The sequence below is a fragment of the Merops nubicus genome, unplaced genomic scaffold (genome assembly GCF_000691845.1).
Source record: "Merops nubicus isolate BGI_N331 unplaced genomic scaffold, ASM69184v1 scaffold18258, whole genome shotgun sequence".
Taxonomy (NCBI): domain Eukaryota; kingdom Metazoa; phylum Chordata; class Aves; order Coraciiformes; family Meropidae; genus Merops; species Merops nubicus.
The window spans coordinates 6793-17978 of NW_008626549.1; the positions used below are offsets into that span (position 1 = coordinate 6793).

The 11186-nt window shown below is 38.3% G+C and overlaps 1 protein-coding gene across 1 annotated transcript in view; it reads left to right on the forward strand.

The window, feature by feature from the left end:
• GFRAL (GDNF family receptor alpha like) overlaps window positions 1-9755 on the forward strand; it is a 14487-nt gene extending 4732 nt beyond the window's left edge. The window contains exons 3-7 of the mRNA XM_008946057.1: window positions 4032-4184; window positions 5263-5703; window positions 6388-6444; window positions 7146-7473; window positions 9488-9755. Coding sequence (XP_008944305.1) covers window positions 4032-4184; window positions 5263-5703; window positions 6388-6444; window positions 7146-7473; window positions 9488-9755 — 1247 coding nt within the window. The remainder of the gene's footprint in view (window positions 1-4031; window positions 4185-5262; window positions 5704-6387; window positions 6445-7145; window positions 7474-9487) is intronic.
• Window positions 9756-11186: the final 1431 nt, after the last annotated feature.

Consider the following 11186-nt stretch of genomic DNA (forward strand, 5'->3'; position numbering starts at 1 on the left):
AGTGGTGTGTGTGGAAAATGTCTGAGTGAGCTTCTATGTAAGGATGGAAAAGAATGAAATATTTAATTCTGATGAATCAAAAGTTTTCACTTTGAAAATCTCAAAAATGTTTCAGCATTGCAAAATGAAGATTTTAAGGTTTGAAGTTTTTTCATTTGAGTTTTTTTTTTTTCTTCTTTTATTTCACTGAAAAAAGACTAGGAATTCCTGATCTCTGATTTAACCATGAGCATACACTTAATTCTTCAATGCTGAAAACATCTGGATTCACAAGGAAAAAAATAAATCTCAGGTCACTTAAATATTAAGGAATCACATTTTGAATTAGATTTGGAAGAGTTTATTTTTCTTAAAATAACAGAATCATTGAGGTTGGAAGGGACCTCTGAAGACCCAGTCCAAACCCCCAGCTCAGGCAAACTGCAGGCTGTCTTTAAGGACTATGTCAAGTTGGATTTTAAATATCTCCAATGATACAGGTGCCAAAACCTCTCTGGGCATCCTTTTCCAATCTTAGACCACTACCATATTAAAAAATATATATTTCTGACCTTTAAGTGGAATTTCTCGTACTTCACTTTGTACCTCTTGCCCTGTCACTGGATACCACTGAGGAGTCTGTCTCTGCCTTGTTCATGCCCCTCCCATGAGGTATTTATACAGACAGATATGTGTATTTGTACACCTCTGAACCTTCCCTGCTCCAGGCTTAGCAATGCCAGCTCTCTCAGCGTCTCCTCATAGGACAGATGCTCCAGTTCATTTGTCATATCTGTGGCAATTTGCAGGAGCTACTCCAATATGCCCATGTCCCTCTTGTCCTCAGGAGCCCAGCACTGGACACAGCACTCCAGATGTGGCCTCACCAGTGCTAGAGTGGAAAATCCAGTACTTTGCAGTCTTCAAATGCATTTCCCACTTCGATGACTGAATAGCTGACTGTGCAAGAACAGAGATAATCACCCTGAAAGTGTCAGCTTCTTCTCTGTCATGCTTCTATCTGTGGTCCCATGTAGATAAATTATGTACATATAAATAAATTGAATTATGAGTAACAGCTATGAAGCATTAGGTCAAAGAGCATCTTTCATAAATGCCTTGGACACATATGTATAAGCAAAATTATACTACCTAGCAAATGCTGAAGCTAAAGTAATTGAAAATGAGCAATAAAATATTCTCTGCTGTTCATCACAGCTGAATCAACACAGTGTACAAACAGACCAATACTGATAATAAGTTATTACTTCACAGCCTTCAGGAAGCCAGACAAGGGAACCCCATAAATCTGATGTGCTTCCTGATTCTGTCTATGCCCTTTGTATGTTCATAGCCCACAACCTATGTCTCACCTCCTGGTTGTCAGCTGCTGTGATTCAGCGTGGTGTGTTCACAGGGCACTGGGCTACTCTGAACACAGCCCCCATACCTGTCTCCTAACCACAGCTTGTTAGTGTCATGAAGATAGATGAGCCAAGTGAGGCTGGGATGCTGCATAAAATAGACTGGGATTTGTGTTTCTTATTCTGCTACCTCTACTCACCTGTGCCCTTGAAGTGTCCTCAGGACCTTGAAGAAGGAAGTAATAAATCTTACAAATTAGCTAATTTTTACACAAGTCCCTGCTAAATGTTGTTGCTGTTCTTCCCCTTGAATTGGTCCTCCCAAAATTGTATCCTGAAATTCTTTTATTATCCCTTACTGACCTGGTAAAATATAGAGAATATTCACCCACTTGCATGGCCCTTAGTTCCCATGTCACCAGACACTTTCCACCCTATTTTATAGGTAACTGTTCTATGTTTATGACCTTCTGTAGATCTCCTGACCACCTTGGCAACTGGAAAAAGTAAGAAATGTGAGGGCTAATGGCTACAGTCATGCTCTAAAAACTTTAGTCTACATCTAAAAACGCAGAAGGCAGTTTGGGGACGAGGTTGGAGAAGTACAGGCAAGCCCAGTCACTATTACCTCCTTTTCCCCCTTTGCTGATACAAGAGGTGAAGTGGAAGCAGGGACTCTTGGAACTGGGAACTCTTGGGCACCTTTTGCTGGACTCTGACATCCCCCTGTAGCATTGCAGTTTAATATATCTCCAAACCCTCCCTAGCAACAGCACCTGGAGAAAGGGCAATATGGACACTGTTTGAAAAAGGATTTTGGGGTGGCAGGATGGGCATGTGCATTCTGAGACAGCTGACACTCATTCCTTCAGGCACAGGTGAAACACAGTGTTTCCTCTTGCAGGCCTTCGCCTGGACTCCCTGCTGCTGCTATTTCTGTCAACATATAAATGACATTTAAACAGCAATCACATTAAAGCTTGTTCATGGTGGTGGTGACACACAACTGCTAGTTCTGCAGTTTTACTAAAGCATGTGGCCTATGCTGCTCCACGCTAGTCACCAGGGAAGAAGCAAGACAGGGAGCCAGATATCACTGTTGACAGGGCAGGGACAATATGTGCTTAGCAGATTAAAATCAATCCTCAAGCTGCCCTGTGGCCAGCTGGGACCTTGTGAGCCACATACTCCTTAAGCTACACATTGTCAAAGAAAGGAAATGAGGGAACTGGGGCTGTTTAGTCTAGAGAAGAGGAGACTGAGAGGTGACCTTATTGCTCTCTACAACTGCCTAAAAAGAGGTTGTAGTGAGGCTGGTGTTGGTCTCTTCTCCCAAATTACAGATGATAGGACAAGAGGAAATAGTCTCAAGTTGTGCCAGGGGAGGATTCAGTTGGATATTGGGAAGAATTTCTTCACTGAGGGAGTGGTTAGGCACTGGAACAGGCTGCCCAGAGAGGTGGCGGAGTCATCATCCCTGGAGGTCTTAAAAAAATGAGTAATGTAGCACTTCAGGCTATGGGCTAGTGGTTAAGGAGATGTTGGGATGAAGGTTGGACTTGATGATCCTAGAGGTCCTCTGCAACCATAGTGATTCTATGATTCTGTGTGCTGGATTGAGGACCTCCATATCTATTTTGACAAAGTAGATCATGGCTTTCACAGAATAAAACATTCTTAAATGGTATTAAACTGCTTCTTATGTAACACTTAAGTAACTTGTAACTTTTTAAAGCAATAATAAATCACTAAATGCTTTTAAAACCATTATTCCATAAAGTAGAGGGTTAATTGATTTATCTTTGTGCCAGAAACTATTACTGCTCTTTATTTATACCACACGTACAAGGAAAATATGAACAGCCTGTGGGACTGTCTTTGTCATTGGGCTCAAGTGTACACAAGCAACAGGCTTGAAACTGAATGGGCAAACTAAGGTTTCTGCTTTTTTTTTTTTATACTAACGTCTCATTTTTATTATAAAAAATATAACAATCATATTATTCTTGAAATACTTTAAATTTGTTGTCATTGCCAAACTTAGGCAGCGAAGTTCTCCTATAGGGCAGGAGTCCGAGGGCGTATCCAAATGGCCAGGCATCTGTAGGCTCGTGCCTTCCTCACAAGAGTGAGGGATCTGAATCAGAGGTGACACCTCTCAGCTCGGGGTCAGCACAATCACTCTCACAGGACTGGACCTGCTCTTCTACAGCCCCTCTCTTACTCTGGTACATGGCAACACCTTAGCTTACACTCTGAACTCCTATCCCTGTACCAGGTACCTAATTTCTACTCAGGACCAAGTTGAATCTTTCAGTGCCTCTGTTCATGATGTGCCCCTCAACTCCTTTGCACATTTTTATTTTGGTCTCTCTGCCTCATCTACTGAGAATAAAAGGTATAAGTTTAAGGTTTTATGTACTTTGGAAATGAGAGCAGGAACAGATGTTCTGGTAATGGATCAGACTGAGTAAAAGGCAGCAATATCATACCCACAACTTTATTATATCACTCTGAATATTATTTAAAAATTGTAAATGATGACAGGTTTTCAAACAAAACTGTTCAAAACATCTTCTCATGGCAGAACATATTAATTTTGTGCTTCAGTTGAATTGTTTTATGTAACTATATACCTTAAGCATTCATAAACATTAACAACATTATAATTTTAATGGTGAGTTCTAGGTAATAGATGCAAGGCAGAAGATGCTGTTGGTTGTAATAGAATCATCCGAGTCCTGGCTGATGAATACCCCCAATTTAAAAACTGTGTCTGCACTACAGATGATTTCTGCAGCATCACGACTTTGCTTGGGAAACAATGCAGCACTGATAAAGGTAACTAAATGTAAAGTGTTAATTATGAAGAGCAAAAAGAAATTTATAGTTTTGTAACCCTCATTTTAACTGGATTCAAGTCTCTGCGTATTTTTCAAATTTGATAATTAAAAAACAATTATTTCGTCTTTTCAATGATATTCACACTCCATTACAGAACTCTTTTTCCTTCAGAAAACCTGTTTCTATAATTAAGAATTACTTGGTGCATGCAAGGCATGCAGTTTCTGATCCAGTGTCTCCTGGCTTAGTGAGTAGCAAAGCTGACATAAGAGAATTAAAATCAGCCAGTGGATGTGAATGTGGAAGGTGAGCCACAAGGTTGATTCCTGGAGCCGATCTGTCACTCCCTGCCAGCATCCATCAGCATATGTCATATAGTAGTAGAATATACAGTTTTATTGCAGAGGAAATAATAACATCCTGACCTGTTACTCCTTGCCCCAAACCAGAAGAGTGGGTATCTAAAACCTCACCTTGATGTCATTGGAACAGTTGCTTTTGCTTCTAGCGAAATGAAGCAATTTTATATTTTTTTTCTGCTTGAGATTATGTTTCTCACCACTATAGCAAAAAGTTTAGATGGATACTTACAGATGGTAGTTTATGGTGTTGGTAGAGACTTTCAGGAGCAATTCTCCCTAACATAAATTACTGTTTTAGGTAATGAGTGAACCATGCTCTGGAGCTAGTTGCCTTTCTCTCTTTTCAAGTTATGCATTGAATTAAGATGTTAATCCATGATATGTCTAGCCTGTAGGTGGGTAAAATTATGTGGGATAAATCTCTTCATACAGTAATTTTAGTAAGGGTTATTCAGATTACTGTTAGCAGGTTAATTGTTAAATTAGACTGTATTATACAGGTACCAGAACACAGTAAGTATGAGGAAGATTCATTAGTCTTTAGGACTGAAATTATTATGGATTTACATAGAGCTCAGAATGACACTAGGGCTGTTGAATTCATTTTATTGCATTAAGACAATTATCCTTTTCCTGAGTTTGTTTTGAGCTGACCAGTGCTGATGCTCCATCCTCCATCCATTTTATATCTCTCTTTGTCCCTATTTGCACAGAATATTTGGAAGCTTCCTCAAGATCAGCTACTGAACTGAGTTTCAGGGAACACAGAAACCCCAAAGACCAAACACACCACGGAAAATTAGGCAATGACTGCAGTATTGCAAAACAACGCTGCCAAGAGGACCCTTACTGCTTTTTAGTGTATAAGAGCTTCCAGCGAGCGTGCCAGGGGGAGGCAGCAAAATGCAGGCCCCTGATGGCCAACCAGGAGTGTCTGTCAGCGTGGGAAGAGCTGAGGAAAACAGCGCTGGGAGAGTGCAAGTGCTCAGAGCCACTTCAGATGAGGTGTGTTAAAATATGGAAGGGAATATTTAACAACCCTTGTTTACAACGCTCTCAAGAGAGCCAGGCTTCAGCAACTAGTGAACGTGGTGATGATACTGCTGACGATGATGATGACGTTGATGATGAGAAAGATCAGGACACTGACACAGGTTAGTGCTATTCCAGCAGTCTGAATGCTTTTATATGTAGCAGTAGTGTGCACAAGTCTGTGATAAAAGTTTCCTTTAATCACTTTCAGGTTAATATTGGAAACAGGATTGTTTTAAGAACCTTATTAAGATGTGAATGAACAGTCTGATAGCAAAATGATAATCTGATTGCAAATAGTATTGTCCTTCACTATGTTAATTTGATACAACCTCATCCAAATCAGTCCCTTTTAGTATTACACTATGATTAGAAACAACATAAGACTAATAACAATAATTTTCTAATAGCAAGAATTGTCCACCTGCCTTGACTTTAGATAATGGCAAGCAGTTAGCTAAGATTGAAAACTGTGTGCACTGATGAACATATTAAGCCCTCTAACCTCTATTTATTCACAAGAAATCTAAATTTATACTGTGATGAGCAGCTAAACTCTTCTTGAGCTCACAGGATCTATAATTATGTAGAGAATGTTATCAGCAGCCATTAATAAACTGTGCTTTCACCCCAAAACTTATGAGTATAGGCAACAGTGATTTTAGAGTTTGTTAACAAGCTGACAGGTCCTATTTGGTCAAGCCAATTTGTTTTATTCTTGTTTATTTTTACTACCAGCACTATGCCAGCAGCACAGCCAATATTTGAAAGTTTACATGTATCCTTGTTTTTTTTTTTTGTTCTAGACAGTATTAGTATAGAAAGAAAATTACAATGGAGTTTATCTGCTCTCACCAGACAAAGTAAGTTTGAATTTACTTATGAATCCTAATAACTAGTTTTAGATCTGTTTTCAGATAGTGTACAATGTATCTCAAGATTAAAATGAATAATTTTAATTTAAAATCTTGAAGAGCAGTAATGCCAATAAATCCAACATATTTTCAGGTAAGATAAGAATCAAAAAATGTCAGGTAACAATCCTGATCTTGTTAAATCTACAGAGACATCTTATCCCATAAATGTTTTAGGGTCAGAATTATCTAGATATTTTTGGAAGGTTTATAGCATAGGCTAAAAACACCTAAATAAGCTTTGAAAGCACAGAAATGCCATTTATTTTCTCTCCTCCATTACTTATTGCATAGCCTAGCATAAGATTGCATGCTGGAGATTTCAGCAGTTTCAGGTATCCCCTAGCTTCCAGAAACTGTTACATACCATGAAGAAACTTCTGTCTTGCCCTTTTCTCTTTCTTCTCCCTTATTTATCTGTCAGGAGCAGAAACTTACAGGAGGGTTGCTTAGGAGGGCCGAGCAGTAGAAGAGAGAAGTAGAGAAGATCAAATAAGGAGTTTAAACAAGGCAATGCTGGGCAAGCTGCATCAGAGTTCTGGGGAGCCCCATTTGTTTGTAATGGGAATGTTGTAGTCAGGATGATTACCAGTCATCACTCAAGAAAGGTTTTCTTTTGATTTAATTTTAAAAATTGTTATTCTTTTTAGCATACACAGCGAACAGAACCTGTTTGGATGTGAACAAGGAGTGTGTTGAAGATGAAGTGTGTAACAAACAGTTGTCCCTGTACCTTAAGGTTTGCTCAGTAAATAAGAAGTGCAACATGGAAGAATGTCAAGCAGCCATAAGGTTCTTCTATCAAAATATGCCTTTAGAAGTTGCCCAAATGATGGCATTTTGCGATTGTGTCCAGCATGATGAATCCTGCCAGAGAGCCAAAGAACTTCTCCATGGAAAGCTCTGTGCAGTTACTGCAGTTGCACCCCCATCATGTCTGAACGTCATCCACATGTGTGAAGAAAATGAATTGTGCAGGTAAGTAGAAGAAAGATTTTGCCTAATAATGTGCCTGTGAATAAGGACTTGATCAAACAATTTTTATATATATGCCATATAGCCCATCTATAGCAAATTTTTTTTCTGCATTTTATCTATTGTCTACTGTCACTTGTGTTTAATGCCTTCACAGATGTCTGCATCAGCTGTGGTAATTCCACAAGGAAACTGAAAAGGTTCATTTTCAGAAAGGTCTAGAATCTATTGTGGGGTTTGCTCCTGCCTCTTTCATGTCTCTTAACACTATTTCTGCTGGACAAACTATGCCATTGCTTATTTTCATTACCACTCTCTTCAGATACTGCCTGTCAGTCTGCACCTTTGCCCTCTAGCAGTCTGCACAAATTGTGCAGCAGACTGGACAAAGTTTGCTTGGTTAAAGTAATTACCTCTTCCACTGCAGAGTCTGACCCTTTGTGCAAAAAGGCTGTACACCCAACTCGTCCCACTCAGAAAGCGGTCATCTTGTCCTTTTCATCTCAAGCATGCTTGAAAAAAACTGTCCTGAAACACACACAGGCCACCGAACTCAGGAAAAATAACATTGTTTTCAGATTTGACTTGATTTTAGAGAACACACAGTAAGATTAGCCCATATTCATAGTTTTACTTAATTGCCACCATTTGTGCATGGTCAGTTGGCTCACTTTGATTTTCAGTGTAGTAACCAGTTCCCTTGTGGAGCAGACCTGAATTTTACCTCAAAGCTCGGCTCAAATTAACCTTCAGTTAACCAACCAAGATGCCAAGACACACAGTTCTGTGCAGGCTATTCAGACCAATGTCAATGGGAATTGGCCCTTTCTGTGTCCCTAAGAATTGGGCTACAAATGTATGTCTGTGCATGTGTACGCATGTAATATCATAATGGAGACTTGTTGAATTACCCATTATTTTGGAAATATTAATGTTTCCTGGCACTGACAATAAGTGGATATAATTAGCAAAATTAGCCTGTGAATGATGGCTAACCATCTCTATAAATCAGGAGCTGAAGAAAAATAATTCCATTAGCACAGAGGTAGCATCTGCTTTGAAACCTTTGCTTGTGTATTGAAAATATTTACAATAATGTCCTAGCTGGTGTTGTAACAGTCTGTGATTTTCCTTGTGACTTGCTTGTTATAGCTACACAATATCAACACAGTAGACTAATTTTATGATTAAGGAAACAATGTTTCGATATATTAATGTACAATATGCAACAACAGTTCACCTTTATCATCCCTTAACATTTAATGTAAGTGATAGATTGTTCTGTAATTAATATCTACAGATTTCATTAACTTTTAATAGATGTTTTCTGTTGTTATGCATAGTGCATTAAAGCCCAATTTTATTCTAGCCTAAGAGCTATAAACTGAAACCACTTGAGATTATTGAGCTGAGAAACAATTTATTTCTTCTTGTAACTTATCTCTGCTATCAATTAATTTTTAAGATCAGACGAAGTGCTTCAAATTTTTCCTGAACCTTGGACATTTTGTATTTTGTTAGCATTTGGGGGGACAAGATGTTGACATTGGATGTGGACAATTTTATGTAAAACAAATCAAAAATTCATTCTTCCTTCACACTGCCCAGTAAACTGATCACCTAGAATGGCACCTGTTTTGATTTCATTGTGATGACTGCTCTAATTTCTCTATCTGCATTTCTTCTCTGAGAATCTGGTATTGTTGGTATTTACACTGATTTTTGATGGACCCTGGGAAAAATCTCCACACATGCTGATTAGAAGTGCAGCTGCTTTTTTTCAAAAACTTTTTCAGTAAAACCAAGTTTTTCCTCAAATTACAGTTTTGCAGATTTCACTCAAACTAATTAGGTGCAAATGAGAGCAGAATTTAGGCCAGCTGTCACTGAATATTGTGATTTTTAAGGCTGAAGTGGCACCTTGGGAATACTCTTTCTTTTTGGGATAAACTTAAATGTAGTTTTGTGAAACCACAGAGTTTATAAGCTGCCATTGAGTATTTTTTTTTTCCACCAGGAAAAAATACACAACTTTTTGGTCAAAGTGTTGGAGACACGTGACAAAAAAATGCTATGACAACGAAGCCTGTCTTGAAACTTTAATCCAAGGTGACATGCCCTGTTCTGCAAACTCTGATTGCAAAGCAGCCTACATTAGCAACTGGGGCACGATTCTGCGCATGGAGTGTACCTGCCAGAATTTACCTCCTGCAGAGCAGTCTTTGTGCAAGCTCTTCCAGCACATGCTCCACAGCAAATCCTGCTTCAGTCAGTTACGTGAGTAACACCTAATAATTTAAAGAATAATTAGTTTTAAAGAGTATTAAAATGCTGGCTTACACCAAAACTTTACTGGATCTTTGCTATTGGTGATTTCAACAAGATTTGTATCTTTGATGTTTCAACTGAAATCATTTTTTTTTTCTGCTTTGGGGAAATAGTAGTAGTAGATCAATAAAATCAGCTACATGTCTGATTACATCATTTGCTAGAATAACAATAAAAGAATAATTTCTGGGGCCTATAATATTATGCAGATGAGAAAAATTCCAAAGCCTTCATGTCATTGCCTTAATGTACTTTGGTACAGTGTTTTTACAAATAATGTGACACATTCTGTTGATTTTTTCTTTTTTTTCTTCTTTGAGTCTAAAAGTTGGAATAGCTTACACACGTTTAGCAACACACTTCAATCCCCAGAAAATAATTTCAGTGATTTAAATAGGACGTCTCAAAGAAAAAGCTGCTGTGAATGGAGGCTTCAGGATTTGGCCTTTGGTAAAAACACTGCGATTAATTCAAATGAAATGTATGTACTTTCTCAAAACCAGTAAAGCCATTCATGTGTGAAATCAGCTACTTATTTTTGTTAAATATAAAAGTCCTTGCCAAGTTTTTGTTTAAGAGAGAATTTTTAGTGCAGTGAATTGCAATATGAGAGCAAATATTAGTGTTTTAATCTGAATAAAGAGTGTGCTTTCAAAGCAAATTCCATTTGTCCCCAGTTGTTCTGCTGTGGGTCACATCACAGGGTGGTTCCTGGATTCCTGCAGCCTAAAACTGAACCTGAAGGTGCATCTGCTGCCTCTGTAATGCTCTAGTTGCATCTAGGCATCTGGTTCATGAACCAGATTAAAGACCAAAGTACCCTCTTTTCAAATCTCTATCACACAAGCTATTTTTCTATATAAATCCTTTCAGGATACACAACTTGCTAGTGCATCATACCAAGTAATCTTCTATGTGTAATTCAATGTATTCTCAACCCACCTTGGAAGAGGTGACTATATCTAAAGGTTTCAGTGAAAAGCAATGACTATAACATAGTTCCATCTGAAGGAATGTCTTTTAAAACTACATATTAATTGCACATATAATTTCACTGAATGGATGAGCTATTTTTTTGTTGTTGTTTTAGCAGCCAAAATGTTACCACTGAGAAGACTGTAATTTTTTGTTGCCACTCAAAGTCTACCCAGAAATTAAAATCAAGTTTCTGAATCACTGCCCTTAAGCTTAGTTGATTACCACTAAAATCTAGAGTCTGAGAAAAGTTTAGAAGTCATATGACAACTCCCTTAAAAAAGTGATACCATAACACTGTTAGATTTGGGACTGCACTGCTGGTGTTTTGCTCACGAGCATTATTTATTTGTTTGCTTTATGGCTGCATTTAATTGTCCAATTGAGTGAGCACATCTGTGTTCTCTTTTCCT